Here is an 18,159-nt window from a genome sequence, read left to right as displayed (position 1 = left end):
CCTTCCCTTCCCTTCCCTTCCCTTCCCTTCCCTTCCCTTCCCCCTCCACATGTGCCTGTGTGTACATATGCATTTGGAGGCTGGAGTCAAATTTGGGTGCTATCCACCTTATTTTTTGAGGTTGGGTATCTTCATTGACCTGGGGCTTACCAGTACCACTAGGCTGGCTGACCAATGAGCTCCAAGGATCCTCCTGCCTCCCCGATGGAGACCCAAGTGTGTGCCACCACACACATTTTCCTATGGGTGCCAGGGAATCCAACTTGTCCTCGTACAAGCCCATTACTAATCTGTGTCCACAGCCTCGCTGGCCTTTCTTTACCATCTCTCCCTGCTTGTCTGACTGGCCAGACCTTTATGCTGTCCTTGAAGAGATCCATCACTAGACTCCTCGTTTTCATCTTCAGCAGTGCCTGCGTTGCTGTACAAGCAACCAGAATGTTGGAACAGTTCTAGAAGGCTGCCCGGTGTTGGAGCCTGCTATTTGAGACAAAGCTGCAGCCATCTTTTGTATTCAGTTCCCCTTTTGTTTCTAAGGTGGAATTAAGTTCAATTTTTTTTTTTTTTAACTTTTCAACTCTGCTTCCTAGAAGCGGTTGTTCATAGCTGACCGTTTGGTTCCATAGAGTCATAACTCATACTTAGTTATCTGTACACTTGGCTACACTCTGGTTATCTGTATACCTGGTTGCACTTGGGCTGCACTCTGGAAGACCCTCACTTACCTCACCTAGAACCAGTCAGCTTAAAGGTTAGCTGACAATACCGTCTAGATAGCCAAAAATGTAATATTGCTTCATGCTGCCCTCACCATGCCTTTTGCACTTGGTTATTTTTCTCTAAAAACCCTGCTGTGAGGCCTTGTAGATGTCATAGGTAGGTCCCCGAGTCCTTACTGTGGCCGTTCAAATAAACCATCCATATCTGAGGCCAGAGTCTGAGTGGTTTGTGTGGCTTTTTTCATACCAGAACATATGGTTTCAGGAGCTATGTGTGTGTTAGGATCAGCACTAGTAACCACAGCTTTCAGAAGCTTGAGCCACGACCGAGAGCCATGTGGAAGCCTCTGGCTTGACTAGTTGCAGCAGTTTTTTCAGTGCTGTTAGGCTTCACTCCCAACAGATGCCGTGGGTGGGCTCAATAAACACGTGGCAATGTTACCACAACCACCCTACCAAGGACAGCTACACCAAGCCCATCCAATGTGCCAGGGCAAGGTCATAACCTCCTTTCTCTCTTCCAGGCCCTGAAGCGCCAGAGCTTGCTGGGCCTGTCCTTCTTCAATAGCATCCTAGCCCATGGGGACCTTCGAAACAACAAGCTGAACCAACTGTCGGTCAACCTGTGGCACTTGGCACAGAGGCATGGCTGTGCAGACACTAGAACCATGGTAAGCCTCAGGATCCCTTGCCAGAGTCTGACACAGCACCAGCAGCTCCTCAAGCTGCCCTGTCACCTGAAATGGGTGCCAGACCCCAGAATTCTTGTGTGCCCTTCCTAGTGCTAGAAAGCATTCCTGGTCCCTCCCTCTCAGGAAAAGCTACATGCATGAAAATGTCACCCACTTCTGGCTGCAGCCAAGTCTGATTCTCCTCTAAGACAAGTCTTAGGCAGCCAAGGCTATCCTTAAACTTGCTGTCTAGCCAAATGTGACCTTGAACTTGTGATCCTCCTGCCTCTACCTAGCTTGTGTGGTGCTGGAGATCAAACCCAGAACTTTGTATACATAAACACTTTGCCAGCTGAGCTGTGTCCCCAGGCCCCAAGTCTGAGCTTAATGGTACCCTGAGAAGATGGCTCGTTTTTAGCTAGGCTGGGGAAAGATCATGTGGGCTCTAGCCCTCGGGTCAGGGCTGTGAAGCCAGATCCAAGATGGAGCTCTTCCTTCTAGGTGAAAACTCTGGATTACATCAAGAGGCGAAGCAAACAACCCGACATGAATCATCTGACTGAGCTGGCCCTGAGGCTCCCTCTGCAAACCAGGACCTGAGTCCCTGTCCCGCAGGGGTCCAGAGGGCCTGGTGCTGCTTCCTGGAAGACCTGCTTGGCTGCCATTAACTCTTCCTGGAATGTAGGTTTTTGTTATTTTTACTTTTATACAGATTGGTTTTAATCTTTTGCTTTCGGGGAATTGACAGAGCATTAAAACCCAGTCTTGTTCTTCAGATAGCAGCGTTTTGTTGTGTGTTGGCACAAGAGGCCTTCAGGTTCCCGGCCTGGGACCTGTGAGTGCTAGCAGGAGAGCAACCAAGGATGCAAGGCTGTTTTCTGGAGGGTGTTTTCATTTGCGCATTACACCCGTAGGTTAGAGACAAGTGTCCTATATAAAACACCTTGGGGGATGAATAAATCCCAGCTTACCTACTGACTCCTTTCTGACCACAATACAAGGGAAAGTGAGGTTACATTTGGGACTCCTTGTAGACTCAGCAGAAATGTCCTATAACTAATGGCGTATGGAGGTGTCCATCTGTGACCCCAGCAATTCCGAGATGAAGAGGTGGAGGATCCCATGAGTTTAAGGCCAGCCTAGACAATGGAGACTGCAGTGCCCTTCCTATAACTGAGCAAATTACCCTTAAAGACCAGCCGTGCTCCCAACAGCTAGCCGATCACTTCTGGCTCCCAGAGAGCACGGAGTTCATGGCTGCCCTTCATGGCTGATGGCTGTCCTTTACTGTCCATGGCTAGCAGCACTGGCTGCTGGTCCACAACCTGGATGCATTTTCATCTAAGCTTTGGCTCAGCTGTGCTGCAGGCTAGGCTGCCCTGGTACACATTTCAAGTTGTAGCTTCAAGTCGGGAGGCAGGACTGCTTGAAGCAAAGCCTGGGCAAAACACACACTCAAAACCATCTGTGCTTTAGAAGTGGACTTTATTTATCTTTACTCTGAAACATACATGACTAACTTTAGAAAGCAGAAGTTAACAAACACTCTGGACAAGTGAAATGGAAGTTAAACAGAAACCATTTATATATAAACTCATGTGCTTAATAGTGTAAGACAAGGGTTACTGTTGCAGATTTGGGGCCAATCTGACAAGTCCCCCTGCCCTAAGGAGCTGAGAGAACTGTCTTCAAAAAGGCAGAGGGCGGTGCTCATTTGGTGGAATGCTTCCCATCATGCACAAGGCCCCACATAAAACTGAGTGGCAGTACAGGCCTGTAATCCCAGGAGAATCAGGAGTTCAAGGTCCCCAGTTACATGTTGGAGGCCAGCCTGGTATATATAAGCCCCAGTCTCAAAAACAAAAGTAAAAACCAGAGGCTGAAGAACATCTCCTGCATCAACAAACATGCCAGAACTCAGAAGCTATTGTGGTACTGTTCAAATACTCCCAAGTGGCCTTTATTACAAAACTGTTTCTACTAATTCTATGAAAAATAACCAGCAAATGCACACATAATGCTTTGTAAGCCATTCTTCTGCCTCAAGGCTGCCCATGTAGGCTCACTACGCTGGCCCAGCGAGTTTGCAGTGCTGGATTAACCTCAGCTTAGTGCCACATTTAGGTGCCCACACCACAGGGCTTCTGAATCATGTCACTGGCCTGGGCAGAAGCATGGACTCCCAGCATCCCTCACCCGTGACTGACAGGCTGGTCTCTGTAACCCAGTCTCCACAGGATGGCAACTACTCCCACTAAGAGTATGAAGACCTTCTAGGAAATGAAAACACAGAGATGCTTCCGTGTCCTTAGTTTAACAAATTACAAGTATAGTGACTTCATGTGGATTTACTGACTGACAGTTGTTGGTCACGATTCACTGGTCCCTCTGGGCTAGGTCAAGAGGTCCCCGAGACTAAGCTCCCTTGTGGGTGGCTCTGGTGAAAGTGTGGCACAGCTTCTAGAGGCTGCCTGTGTTCCTGCCTTGTAGCCTTTCCTTCCCAGCTGGCTGTCATGCCTTTCAAGTCTCTTCCACACTAACTCCTTTGCCACCTACCAGTTAAGGAATTTTGTGAAACACCTACTCAGGTAATCCAGGATCTTATTTCAAATTCATCTGATAACTGGTGGTGGCATGAAGCCAGGTGGGGTGGTGACACATGCCTTTAATCCCAGCACTTGGGAGGTAGAGGCAGGTAGATCTGAGTTTTGAGGCCAGCCTGATCTATAGAGCATTCTAGGACAGCCAGGGATATACAAAGAAATCCTGTCTCAAAAAAAAAAAAAAAAAAAAAATCATGTGAATAGCAAGCAACCTTAATTCCCTTCTGCTGAGGGTATAGGGGAGGGGGATAGTCAGGCTTGCCATGACCTGAGTAGGACTAATAGCTTGCAGAGCTGAACGCATACTCTCCTTTAGGGGCTGACTGTGTCTAGCTGGAAGAAATTTGGACAGGGTAGTCAGGTTGTGGAAAGGTGGCCTCAGAGTTCATGGGCTCAAGTGGAGACAGTGCAGAAATCAGCTGAAGAAAAGTGGTAGAAGCATGAGATTTGGATGACTGCTGAGCTCACCCTGAGGAGGCCCTACAGCTTCCTTTGCTCATAGATTTCAATTCTTAACAGAGAAAGCTGAGCAAACGGAACACCTAAGTCAGTGCTGAGGTACCAAGCTACAAAATCAAGTCCTTTGGCACCGAGATGTGTAGCAACTACGTAAAAGGTCTGGCTCTCACACTTTGATGGTAGCTACCAAGGTGTATACTCAAATGCAGAATTCTGCCCTCTGAGAATGGAGGTGGCAGGATCTATGAAAGGCCAAATCCACCTCAGGAAAGTGGCTTAAACACACCTGTAGGGTGTGATATGACTCGTGCCTAAGGGCCAGGGGAAAGGGTGGAATATAGGCAGTTGCCTCAGGCACAGCCTCAACTCTGCTGCCCATGCGGCAGTACTGCATAGGTACCCTCTCCCTGCCTTGCCTGAGGGGCATCTCCTTTACCAGAGAGGCTGGTACAGAACAACTACACAGAGTTGAATGAAGCCAGAGAAGATTCCTAAGAGGCTGCTGGAAGTTTCTTTGGTTAGAAAGAGGGTCTGCTCCCCTCCCTGGAATGCCATGGGACTTTTGCAGCCTGGAATTGCTTCTGCTACCTTCCTACCAGCTTGATGGCACCAATACTGAAGATGGTGCTGGGAGAATAAACGTTCTGGATGAGTGCAGCACCAACCCCTCCACCCCCAACCCTTGACACTTCTCCCCTCTCAACCACCTGTATTTCTGCCTGTGAGAGAGGGGGCCTACAATGAGATTGTCTGTATGAGGTGCCAGCCCAAGAGATAGGAAAATGTCCTTATCTGAACCTTGATGCCATACTGCCAAGAACTGGTGGAAGAGAAAGTTGTCCCGTGGAGTTCTGTATCTGGAGCTCCCTGAAGCTTGCTGTAGAGTTCATGGTAGGGATGGTGCCGGCAGCAGATGAAGCACCTTCCTCTCCATCCCTCCTTACATTGGATTTCATCACATAAGTATCCAAGGTCTCTCTTTTGTGAACACAAACACGGATCACACTGCTGAGAATCTGCCATGGGTCCATATGCAGGATTGCCTAATGTCCAAAATGCCTTGTTTGAGATGCAGTCAGTACAGAAACATGAAATCCAAGCACAGCGGTCATTTGGAAGGATGACAGGCTGGAAAGAAGCCAGCTCAAGGTGTACCGTCCACATCTGCCTGGCGAACCACACCTGCCGCCTGATAAGAGAGAACGGAAACAAACTTGCTGGTCACCGTGGAAGTCATGGCCCAACACTTGCTTTCTCTGTTCACGGATCACTGAGTGACTCTGAGTGATGTATTCTTGATGGCACTTAACAGAAGGTGACCCTGGGCAGTTTTGTTACTTTATCCCTGAACTTTAAGTTGCGGCATCTGTAAAATGAAGATGAGAGTAGCACCCATTCCATAATTAAGTTTAAGTATATCAATGCAAGGAAGACACTTCAGTCAGGACCCTACCTACACACATCAACAACTGCTAGCTACTATTAAAATGCCGTCACCCAAGGAGATGGAAGGTTTAACACAGAAAACAGGAGGCTTTAGCCATTCACGCTGGATCCTGACAAACGGCCTCCACCCACTTGTGCAAAACTCATTGTGAGTGGTCCTCAATATCTGCACGTGACTGGTTCAACTTTGGCAACTTGACAGATGCCAAAACTGATCAGAAATGCAGTTTGAGGATCAGGAAGGACAACAAAGTTTAATCTTGCAACTTGATAGCCTTGGAGGCGTTACGGTCAATGTAGAAGACCTTGCGGGCCTCAGAGAAGCCCAGGCCAGCCCCACGGCTGTACTTCAAGCTAATGGCCCGCTCATATTCCTGCTGCAGACTCTGCTGGAGCGTGTCCGTAGACTTCTTGTCCAGGGCCATGTTGAACCTGCTGGTCATGCTGCCAGGGCGGCTGAATGATGGAGACAGATGCTTAAAGCCACCCATAAGCTTCAGGAATTTCAGTTTCTGTTCTTCATTTTTGAAGCCGGCTGTGTCCCACTGGCCAAACTGTGTTCTCTGAATGGAGAGTAAAAGGCTGTCATTGCCCTTGAAGACAAATGCTTCCCTTAGCCAAGCAATGGACTGTTTCATCCATCCTAATGAGCTCTGAGGGATACGGCTACTCACTCCCACATACAGGTGAGGAAATGAGGCCTATAGCTTAATGCGGGAGATATGTCAAGATGACTCCCAACTTGAGAATGACCAACCTGCAAGCCCACCATTGGCTTCTAACAAATGTGTCACTGCACACCAAGCTAATCAGCACTCTACTCCTCCTTCTCCAAGACATGGTGACAGTTAAAACACTTCCCTCCTCTTCATACATTCTCACTTCATTCACACTCCTTACCCAAAACACAGGCCACCTCACCTGACTTTGTAACACATCTCAACCTTCCCACAGTCCAGCCTATGTTTTGTTGTTTGTGTGTGTTCATACACAGTGTGTGTGTACACATGTGGAGGTAAGAGAACAACCTTAGGGGCTGGTTTTGCCTTCCACCTTATTTGAAACAAGATCTCTCTCTATTTTTCTTCTGCATATACTGGGCTGGCCATAAGCTTCCAGAGATCCTCCTGTATAGCCTGTGTTGTGTAGCAGTTCTCTGATTTTAAGTAGTTCATTCTGAGATGAGCCAGGAAGTAAACAACTCACAAGTCTGAGGCAGTCCCTGAAAATTAGCAGGTTCACAAGCCCCCCGCCCCCCTCAAGTTTACATAAGCAATAAGTTCTGCAGGCCTGTTGAACTGCTTGCAAGTTCTAGCTTTCATGAGTTCTTACCCATGCTGGGGTGGACTTTCGGTAATACAGCTGCCCTTCAGTTATCCATACTCTTCTAAGTAACCCATACTCCTGCAACCTCAATAAACTGGTATGTTCAGCAAGCTTTACTTTGGTGGTCTCATCACTTTAGCCATTGGTTCCCTGTATAGGGTGAGTAGATGTTTGGTTGTTCCTCCATAGAGCAGTGTCGTACAACAGAGTCTTACCTAGGAGTACTAGAACCATAGACACTTGTGCTATGTGTCTGGCTTTCATGCGGCTTCTGGGGATTCAAATTCAGGTCCTTATGTTTACTTGGGCAGCAGATGCTTTAACCACTGAGCCACTTCCCTCACCCTTCTCCTCACTGTAGTGTAGAGCACATCATCACCCTTCCCCCCATCCTCAACATAGGAAAGCTCCCCCACATGGCAATCACCAGCCAGCTATTCCTCTAGTCTGACAGCAGGAGAAGAGTCAGGAACCAGAGGTGCTGTGTTTGTCAACAGTGTACAAATCTCCCTGTGCTAGAAAATGTGAGAGCTCTCCAAAACCCATTCCACCTCAGGTCTATGACTGGCTCAGGTCTCCAAGACTGTGGCCCTGAAGTTACGAAGCCTGCGATGAAGCCCCACCTGTGGTTGATCAAGTCACAACTTCTCTCTCTTAAGCCTCAAAGTCTGCCTTGAAAGAATGGGGCGACACCCCACACAAGGCAGCAGAGAACGGAGTCAGATCTTATGCCAAAGCCCCAGCATGCAATTCTCAGCACATGCTAGCTCCACACCGTACTGCTCGCCACCTGTCAGCTGCCCTCCACACTGCCTAGCAACTGCCTGAGCACCAGAGGCCAGCCTAGCACTCATTTCCAGGTCGGTGTTGGGGGGATAATCAGAACAGGTGTCATTTACAGCTGCTCTAGATGAACTGGTGACATTCTCCCAGCTTCACGTGGCTCACATGCAGGAATAAGTGTGGCTTTCTAGGCCTACAGCCTCTAAGGCAGAGGCTGCCTGTAACATCACTTAGATCTAAGCCCACAGCCAAGGGTCGATTCAAGACTGCTGGTCCTGGCAGTCTGGAATCCCCACCAATGCCTCCACACCCAGGTGGCCAAGATCCTAGAAGATGAGGACATCTGAGTACCCCCGGCTGTCTCCAAGCCCCCATGCCCGGCAGCCAGGTTATTAAGAGACAGTGCCTGGAGCACTGGCTGAATAACAGCGCAGTGTCTTTCATCCTACTTATCCAACTTGCTCTCCTATCAGTTTTGCTCAGCTGAAGAGAGAGAGAAGATGTGAAGAAGGAAGGTACACAATGAAATGTATCCAGGACTGGAAATGTGGCTCAGTGGGAAAGTGTTCGCCAAGCATGCACAAAGCCCTGGCTCTCTCCCTGGCAATGTGCAAACTGGGCCTAGTATACATGCATGTAATCACAGCACCTAGGTGGTAGAGGCAGGATTAGGAGTTCAAGTTCAAGTTCACTGTATAGGCAAGTATGAGAGGCTACATGAGGCCTTATCTACACAAACAAAACTACAGCACCACCTCCCAGCGCCACAAGAGGAGCTCCATTTCACAGTAATGGAAACTGAGGCTCTCCAGGAAGACACTAGAAAGTGGCAGTCAGTAACTGACCTCAGGCCTTGCATCCAAATCAATGCTGAGGCTAAGGACAGAGCAGGCAGACTGGCCTTCTCTCCAGTAACAAGTCCATGGCCACACCTCCCAAACACTGCAAAGTTTCCTTTTCTACCTTCTATTCCCCTTCATACCCATGCTCTACAGTGGCTCCCTCAGGTCACCGTCTTGTAGAAACTCCCCCATGGTCCTGGACTGGAACTGTGTGACACCTTAGCTAGTTCCTGCTACCGCCATCAACCTGGCCTTTACAAAGGACCAGCCTGAGTCCACCCCAACTTTCGGGCCCTGCACTTAACATTGCCCATATGTTAAGGACTGGTACCACCAGTGAGAGTCTTTGGGTGTCACCTGCCCTGGGAGGCCTTACTTGTAATCAGGTAGTACAGGACACCACCCACACTCACCCCTCCAGGCACTACACAGACTCTGATGAGGGTCCTGTGTACCTCCACCCAGCACAGTGCCGACCCATGTGGAGGCCGCCTAGGGGCCGAGGTTGTAAAGCTGCCTGAAGGCACAGAGAGGCAGAGCTATGGCCAGGCCACACAGCCAAGACCATGGCCCTCACACCATCCCCCACCTGGCCTACCTTCTCAGATAGGGTCTGGATGTTTTCCAGTGGAGTCTTAAGAACTCTGGCTCCCACTCCCACGCCTCCTGCATACTCTCAACCGCCCCCCACGGGTACTTCCCACTACAAAGAGCCTCTTGTGATTACTCTGCAAGTCACCCCATTGTCCACGATAGGACGTGAAGTCTAGGGGCATATGTCAGTGGCCAGCTCCTTAGCAAGGAGACCAGCACCCCTGCAGAGGGAGTGAAACTGGCTCAGACCAATTCCGGGCCCGGCCAGCTGGGCACCTTAGGTTCTGGTTGTCAAGACCACCACAGCGAACCCACCGTCCACTTTTTGGGTTCTGAAGCCTCTGTCTTGCCCGACTCACGATCAATCTCTTCTTGCAAGGCCTTCCGTCTCACCTATGCAAGGACAGGAGAAAACAAACAAACAAACAAATGAATAAATAAAAGGGGGCAGTGAGAAGTTCTCTACTGCACAAAGGTGGGGCGGAAGACCATGAGCTTCACTCTGCTCCAGAGTCCAGAGCATACAGGACACTCTGGCTAATAGTTGGTCCCCTGGCCTGAAACATTTGTCTTGGGCACAATTTCTTGACAAGTGATTTTCCTGTAACAGACAGTGATCCACCTTTAGCAGGAGAACATACTGTAACAGTGATATGTGTGGAAACTTGTCTACTCGGAGATGCTGAGCAAAAGGCCCTCTTTTGTGTAGTATATATTGCGGTCAGTTTCAATGAGGATAGCATTCCTTTCTGGAAACAAGGCAGACACAAACTGGAATCCCAGCCACCCTGCTAACAGACTGTCAAGCCTTGCAAAACTCGGTTCACCTTTCTGACCACTGGATTATTCATCTGCAGAAGCTGTGAAGCTTGTGGTCTGGGAAGAAGCAGAAGCATCCATGGCAGAGCACTGGGCATTCTCGAGCTAGGCCACCTCAGGGCCTCTGCTGGCACACTAGCAGCCCACATTGCACCGTGGCACTCTCAGGCTAGGCCAGCTCAGGTGCCGGCACAGCAGCATCCTGCAGGGTGTTTGCTTCCTTCCCAAGGATTAAGGTCTAACTTTGATTCCCCTTTACCTACCATGGACTTTGAAATGAGGGGACCTGCCATTCAATTCAAAACACAAAATCTGTAGCAGCTGCTGTAGAGGAGAAAACCAGGGATGAGGGTAACAGGTGAGTATTTGCCACGATAGAAGCAGTGAGTGGCCAGAACTGCACGCTGCCTGACTCCCCTGTCTTAGTCACACACAGTACAAGGCAAACTGGAAGCACCCAGGAGGAGCTCACTTAGGACAGTAGGTGGGAGAATTCCAGGAAACTTGAGGCCACCCTCTGACACCCCTCAGAGAATACATACATTTAGTAGGCAGAAAACCATAAAGTCCAAGAGCTCTGCACATATGGGTATGGGGCTGCTTAGCATTTGGCTGTGTCCCAGGAGGCTAACAGCAGCCAAGGGACAAGGCCTGGAAGAGTTGGAGCCCCATGGCTGGCCCTCTGCATGGTGTCCTGGTCACTATAGCACCCCTGTCCTTGGCCCTGTCAAGCACAGCACTCCTGGCCCTGCAAGGTTAGGAGCCCTGGAGGCCAGTGGTCCTTGCCCGCCTTGGAAAAGCTCTAACACATCACTCCCTTGGTCCTCCTCTTGGCTAGAGTATGTATCACTCTCCTCCAAGTACAGTCCCCCACGCCCACAGCTCCACAGGTCTGGCACATCACCATCTCTTCTGGGTGGCCCTCCTCACTTGATGTAACTCTATCAGCCCTTCTCTCCTAAGGTGGACATGAGGACCTGTGAGGCAGGATTGTCCAATCTCTGTCATAGGGCTGCCTCAGCAGGTGCCATGGGGACCAGGTGCCATCCACCTGGGCCTATGACTCCTTCCTGCATCCTCCTGCCTTAGTCTCCACAGCTGCCTACGAAGACCCATGCTGATTCACAGAAGAGAAGAGTAAGCGGTGAAGCATGGACTAACACCAGGTTCCTCAGTCCTGCCAAGCACTGGGGTCAAGGAACATAATAAACACATCCCTGCTCCCCAAAGTCTGCATCTCACACAGGGACCTGCACATGATAAACTAGTCTCTAAGATAACTCTCTCAAGCTGAAATAGTGGACACACCCCATGTGCATGGCTGGGCATGTGTACCTGCTCTGGCTACACAGTCCCAGGCCCCCATCTTCCTGACACTCTGCAATGAGCTACATGATAGGGCCTACCAGGACACTCAAACAGTGACAGCAGCTTTGGGATCCCCTGGCCAGAGGTGGAGGAGAGCACAAGTTTACCTGCCCCTTAGAGGTGTGCCATGGAATTGGACAAGAGGCTTTCCCTCTAAGCCCAGGAACTGTGGTCTGGTGGATGGTGAGGGTATCTAGGGAGTGAAAAGAGGTAAGACAGGACAGGCTGGGCCATACCTTATCTATGCAGGCCTCATCCATGTTGCCTTTCTTTTCCAGTACCACCTCCAAGTCTGTGTCTGACTCCTGCAAAGAAGGCAGATATTAGCTCAGGCAAGCCGTGGACAGCCTCAGCACAGCATCCACTGAGGAGGGCAGACAGTCCAAGAAAGACCCGTGAGCATGGCAGCACTAGTTTCTGCCACCCAGACAAAACCTCAGACAACAAGGCCCTTTCATGCCTCCCCCAGCAAGTGGTGGCACTAGGCCAGATGACAAAGCTGAGGCTCGGAAAGGTAAAAAGGAATGACCATGTCACCCTGCAGCTCAGTGACAGGGCCAACTTGAATCCAGGTCTCCTTACTCAATGGCTAGTGTGCAACTGAGTTACCCTTGGCTTGCTGATGGCCTATCAGGGGTCTTCCTAACCATTTTTATCCAGGTCCTCGGGGTACCCTCTAACTGCAGGCTGGGGCAGTCAGTCCCTGGTCCATCATGAATGCCAACTGCCAACGGCTTTTGCATCCTTTTTTTTAAGAGTGCTGTGCTTGGCCCCAGTGTCATGGAGATGATCGGGAGGGAGCCTTCCTTACCCCTCCTTACACTCCTGGCCTGAGCTGTATGACTCAGCACACTGTGCGGTGGTCTGGAAGGCGTGAGACAAAGGGGATGCCTTTCACTGGTCCCCTGGGGGAAAGAGGTCCTAAAATTGAATGAGAACTAGATGTACACCTGTGAGTTCAGCGTGCCCTGATTTTCCTGCATGTCGCATGCACACGGGTGCACACAGGTGAGGTGAGTGGTGCCTTCCTCTACCAGTCTTCTCTCCAGGGCCTTGAGATGGGGGCCTCTCAAAGGAGCAGAAGCTAGCGCTTAGAATCTTGCCTGCTTCTCTCTCCCCACCAACGTTGAGGTCACGGCACATACTGCCATGCACAGCTTTTCAGGTGACTACTGGGGATTAGAACTCTGGACCCAGTGCCTACAGAGCAAGCACTCTTACCCACGGAACCATCTCCCTAGCTCTGAGTTTCTGAAGAAAGAGCAGTAGGGTCAGCTTGCCAGCATGCCTGATCGACCTCAGCTTACCCAGGACCCACATCATGAAAGAGCAAACAGTCTCCCTCAAACTGTCTTCTGACTTCCATACACGAGCCTTGCGTGGTGAAACAGAGCCTAATGCCTGAGGACAAAGCTGGGAGAATGCCAGCAACCACAACTATCCTTCAGGCCCCAACACAGCCATTCCTGTCATCCTGACCCCATCCCAACCTATCTCTTACAGGTCCTCCTCAGTAAAAGTCCATCATCACATGAGGCCAAAGGGCTATGGCTGGCACGGAGCTGGAGAAGCCAGGTCTTGCTCCCTTTGAAGATGGTCATTTCCTGGGTTGCCGAGACACTGGCTTTTAGGAAAGGCACAGTGGCATCTCCTGACATACTCGGGGATTTCCTGAGCAAGAAGCAACACTGCCTGGGTTTGAGCCCCGACTCTACTTGGTCTCAGCTGGGTGACTTGAGACAAGCTCCCTTCAGCCTCACACTATCCTGTCTGTGAGATGCGGAGGGGCAGGACAGCTTCCTTATCAGACTTGTGGGTGAAGCTAAGAACTCAGAGCACCAGGTACACAACGTAATCCCTATAGCTTATAGCCGACAACCACAGATACCAGGCTATCTCAAACTATCAGGCTCCTGGGAGGAAGACAGCAAGTGGCAGGAACACAAGCCGTTAAGACATTTATATAAAACATTGATTCCCTGTTTATGAATAGTGAAGGATACCTGCACCACTGGGGACAGTACAGGATCCAGTTTTCTAGAAAATAGATGGCTCCTATCCTTTTCTAGTACGTATGAACGTGCATGTTTGCATGCATGCATGCTCATGTGCACACACGTATGCACTGGGCTGCTGTCAGCTACATGCACAAGTACCCCACTGACACATGTGCAGGCACTCATGACAACCCCACCACAGGACCCAAGGAAACCCACCTCTTCTTCCTCCCAGAGGGCTTCCTTTACTGTACTTTCCTCCCTCTTCTTCTTCTTCTTCCTTTTCACAGCCAGCCCTTCAGCAACTGGCTGCTCCACCTTGTTCTTGGATTTGACTTTCTTCTTCCCAGGGGCCACCAGGCTCTCTATTGGGATGTAGTCCACAGTCTCACTCTTGACAGATTTCCCATTTCCTTTCTTCAGTCTGTGCATGGAGAACTTGGAGCTGAGCAGGGGGATGTCTCCCTCCTGGTGGGTCTTTTTCTTCTTCTTCTTCATGCTGTGATCTCTGGGGCTCCCCTGCTTCCTTTTCTGCCCCAAGGCCGCCTCCTCCTCAGCCTCTGTCCCCTCTGTGCATGGGAGCAGGGACTCCTCAGCTTCACAGAACCAATAGTCCTGGAGAGGAAGGGCTGCCTCGTCGGGAACCTTATCCTTCCTGTGCTTTTTGGACTTCTTACCAGCTTTGCTTACCTCGTCGGCATGCTTGGCATCTGGAGAGGTCTTCAGCCCCGAGACTCGGGAGGCAGTCTGCAGTAAGGACTTCTGCCTCTTCTTTTTCTTCTCTCCGATAAGGCATTCTGTCGACTGCTCAAGGACCGGCCTTCTAGGGCTGGATGCCTTTTTTTGTCTTGCCTGTGTGGGCTCAGGCTTCAGGTGCTCCTCCAACTGAGCGCCAGAGGATTTTTTTTTCTTCTTTTTCTTGCACAGTGACATCTCGGGGACCTGCCCTTCATCCACATTGTTAGAGGGGCATGTGGTCCTTGGAGGAGAAACATCTACAAAATAATCGTTACTGTTTAAGACTGAGTATTGAGTCTCTGGTTCTGTGACGTCTATAACCAGCGCCTTCTTTTTCTTCTTCTTTTTCTTCTTCTCTGGGAGCTGTGGGACCAAGGCTGCTTCCTGAGTCTTGCTGACCATTCCTGAGAAAAACAGAAATAATGTAATTTATCTTTTTACCCGTCCCAGCCTGTGGTCCCAAAGTTCTTCTGAGTGGGTAGTTTGACATGGGGGAATGGGGAAAACAGCTCCCATTGAGCAAGTGGAAAGACAACTAAATGGCCGGGAGTGTAAATCCAGATGGCCCTACATTCAAACTGAAACTATTCACTCAATTTGACTGAATGTCAGTTTCCTTTTTTGGGAGGAAATAACATCCATCTTCAAAGAGGTGCCAGAGAACCTACAGAAAAGGCTTTAAGCACTGCTGATTCCTTGTCTGCCATCAACCTGAAACCGCCAGACCCAAATTCAACACATATTTGCCTACCCAAGCCAGCCCTACAAGACCCAACTGTGATCAAACCATTTGCTGGCTTCCATGGCTTTTCTTTTAACAGATGAAGCAAATTCCAAGCAGCCTGCCTCACCGCCTTCCACCAAATCCAATTAAGTGGCACAGTTAACAGTCAAACCCTTCCTCTGGCTCATCTATATAAAGCGTTCCTACTCTAGGTCTAGAAATGAATCCCCCATCCCCTGACTTTTACCATTCCAAGCTACCTAACAAGGTGGCACAGTGAGACAAGCCCTAGCCAGGATCCAAACACTTGGGACAAATGGAAATTCTGGTATACTTCTTCTTGCCTTATACCCTTGGCTTCTCTGGACCTCACTTTTATCATCTTTATAAAGGTTGAACCAGAAGGTACACAAGTTGGGGGCTTCCCCAGTTTGTAAGCCTGATTTACTGTCTTCAATTTCAAAGTGATTGCCAGCAACTAATGAGTGGCAATAATATATCCAGACCTTGATTACCTAGTTCTCCTCAGGAAAACAGAAGCACATAGAGGAAATTTTTTTTCTAAGGTTTATTTATTTATACATACATTATTCTGCCTGCATGAAAGCCTGCACGACAGAAGAGGGCACAGGATTACATTTTAGATGGTTGTGAGCCACCATGGGGTTTCTGGGAATTGAACTCAGGACCTTTGGAAGAACAGCCAGTGTGCTTAACCTCTGAGCCATCTCTTAACTCAGAACACGGCAGTTCTCCCAAGTGATCACATCCAAAAAACTTCTATGTCTGTGTGATCCAGCTAGAATACCAACATGCTTTTAATCCAGGAGATGGGCAAACATATCTGAGTTCAAGACCAGCCTGGTACAGAGCAAGTTTCAAGTAAAGAAAAGCTTAGGTCCAGGCATGGTGGTACCCAAAAAATGAAGGTAAAGCTAGTTTGTAGAAGGAAGCACCCATGTTTGAAATTGATGTTTGAGTGGCAGAAAAAGTGACGAATCAGAGAAGGCTATGCCCAACTCTCATGAGAACAGGGAGGGGAGGAAATTTACTTAAGGGTGCAGCACTGAGAATGAGAGAGAGGAGGCAGTTTTACCAGGAGAGTTTTACAGAGAGAGATTGAATAAGAGAACAAACTTAAGACACACGTGAAGACAGAACGAGCCAGAGAATGAGAAGGAGCCAGATTAGAAAAGATTGCTGGAGTTAGTTTGAGGCCAACCAGAGCAATTCAGAGAAAAGCCGGATCGAATTAGCCGGGAGAATAGTTTGAGCCAGAACATCGGAGTTGAACCAGCCAGCTACGAGCTCAGAAAGAACAAGAAAGGGTGAGCTTATTAAGCAGTAAAAGTCTCACAGGCAGAAAGAAAACATTCTAGGTTAGATGGTATGGAGGCTAGAACCTTCAAGGACTGGGCCTAGGTTAGCAGACAGACGAAGTAGGTTTCCAAGACAACAACTGAAACAGGCGAACAAAAGTTCCTTTTAGAGAAGCACTTCTGGCAAGCGGGTGGAGACCACAATACATGGCTTTTGCTACTGTCACCAGTCTGGTTCTTGCTATTCCCTGGACTAGAGACAAAACATGGGAGGCTTCCAGGGGGGGAGGTGGAAATTAGGAGGCAGGAGCCTCTCCACCCTGCACCCCTCTTTGTCTTCAGAGCCCACAGGGTCCGCACAGGACCCAGCTCACTCTTGGTGGCTTCAAAGATGCAAGCCAGGCCTGAACTATATAGTTTAAGTATATTCACACCTTGCTTTAAATGGGGAACAGGAGAGTCCTGGGCCCTCCCACATCAATTGTTAACCAAGAAACTGCCCCCACAGACGTGTCTTTAGACCAAGATTATGAAGGCATTTTCTCAACTGGGAGTTCCTCTTCCCAACTGCCTCTAGCTTGTGTCAACTTGACACAACTAACCAACACAGTGCCCAGTTGTCAAGAAAATGTCTGAACATGGTTTTCCAGCTTGAGCAATAGGATGGTGGTGCCAACCCTTGAGACAAAACTGGAGGGTGAAACAGTAATACACTGAACAGGTGTATGTGTAGGTCTGAGGCAAAGGTGTGACGTTGGCCAAGATGACACAAACAGGATTTCAGGGATGGCAATTAAGAAGAGAACAGACAGCTGGGTGTGGTGGCCCACGCCTGTAATCCCAGCAATCAGGGAGGCACATCTCTGTGAGTCTATCAAGGGAGTCCAGGGCAGCCAAGGCTATACTGAGAAACCTGTCTCAAAAAACCAAAACCAAATCAAAACAACAATAAAAAAGGAGAGCCGACTGGACCTCAAGACATACTTTCAGAGGACAGAGGAAGGGGACTCAGAAAGGAGAGAGAGCCATGGTGGTGTCAAGTTAGACAACGCTGCAGTATTCCTGGAGATGGTCAAGAGAGATGACCAGGATTAAAAAAAAGCACCAGGAGTCAGCCATTCTGCCACCCAGCTAGCACCCTGGAGCGTCCTTTTGCCATCCCTGTAACCAACTGTACAGATACCCACTTTCGCGAGAAACTGAAACAAACCTACCCTATCGCCTGCAAACACACGCTTTCTTCAACAAGGCTTTGTTTTTAAGACAAAAGTTTGGCCACACCACCCGGCCTGGGCTGCAACTCAGGATCCTCCTGCCTCGGTATCCCGCGTGCCTGGATTACAGACGTGGGCCACTACGCCCAGTCTTAAGGCACTTTTAAGTTCCCGCGGTGCTCACAGGCCTCGGAGACGTTAATTCACTAGGTCCCAAAGTCAGCAAGAGGCAAAGCAAGGATTCAAGCCCAGAGGAGCGTGTGCTCTCCTCACCGACTACAGGCTGCGAGCTAGGGTCAGAAACGCGGGCCGACTTCAAGGCGGGAAGGCTTGGGGAGGAAGCAAGGGCCGCGGGCGAGTCTGGGGTGACTGATCTTTGTGTTTCCTCTCCCTCACCGTGCAGACCCCACTCCCCGGCCGGCCCGCGCCACCCGCGCTCACCTGGTCTAGCCTCAGGCCAAGCCTCCCCAAATGAGAGCCCGCGCTGCCGCGACCCGGAAGTCAGTTTCGAGCTTCTGGCCCGACCCCTCGAAGGAG

General features: G+C 49.7%; 2 protein-coding genes across 2 annotated transcripts in view; one reads left to right on the top strand and one right to left on the bottom strand.

The window, feature by feature from the left end:
• Vps35l (VPS35 endosomal protein sorting factor like) overlaps nucleotides 1-2,165 on the top strand; it is a 101,200-nt gene extending 99,035 nt beyond the window's left edge. Inside the window, exons 30-31 of the mRNA XM_055627537.1 lie at nucleotides 1,244-1,390; nucleotides 1,892-2,165. Coding sequence (XP_055483512.1) covers nucleotides 1,244-1,390; nucleotides 1,892-1,990 — 246 coding nt within the window. The 3' untranslated portion in view covers nucleotides 1,991-2,165. The remainder of the gene's footprint in view (nucleotides 1-1,243; nucleotides 1,391-1,891) is intronic.
• Nucleotides 2,166-2,856: 691 nt separating this feature from the next.
• On the bottom strand, nucleotides 2,857-18,152 carry Knop1 (lysine rich nucleolar protein 1). The gene is made up of 5 exons (XM_055627376.1): nucleotides 18,064-18,152; nucleotides 13,847-14,769; nucleotides 11,867-11,935; nucleotides 9,759-9,836; nucleotides 2,857-6,461 (listed from the first exon to the last, which is right to left on the bottom strand). Exons 2-5 carry the CDS (start codon nucleotides 14,765-14,767, stop codon nucleotides 6,153-6,155), a joined length of 1,377 nt encoding a protein of 458 aa, XP_055483351.1. The 5' UTR covers nucleotides 14,768-14,769; nucleotides 18,064-18,152; the 3' UTR covers nucleotides 2,857-6,152.
• Between the last annotated feature and the right edge of the window lie 7 nt (nucleotides 18,153-18,159).

The sequence above is a fragment of the Psammomys obesus genome, unplaced genomic scaffold, assembly GCF_907164565.1.
Source record: "Psammomys obesus unplaced genomic scaffold, mPsaObe1.curated_primary_1811, whole genome shotgun sequence".
Lineage (NCBI taxonomy): Eukaryota > Metazoa > Chordata > Mammalia > Rodentia > Muridae > Psammomys > Psammomys obesus.
This window is presented reverse-complemented; position numbering and strand designations above follow the sequence as displayed.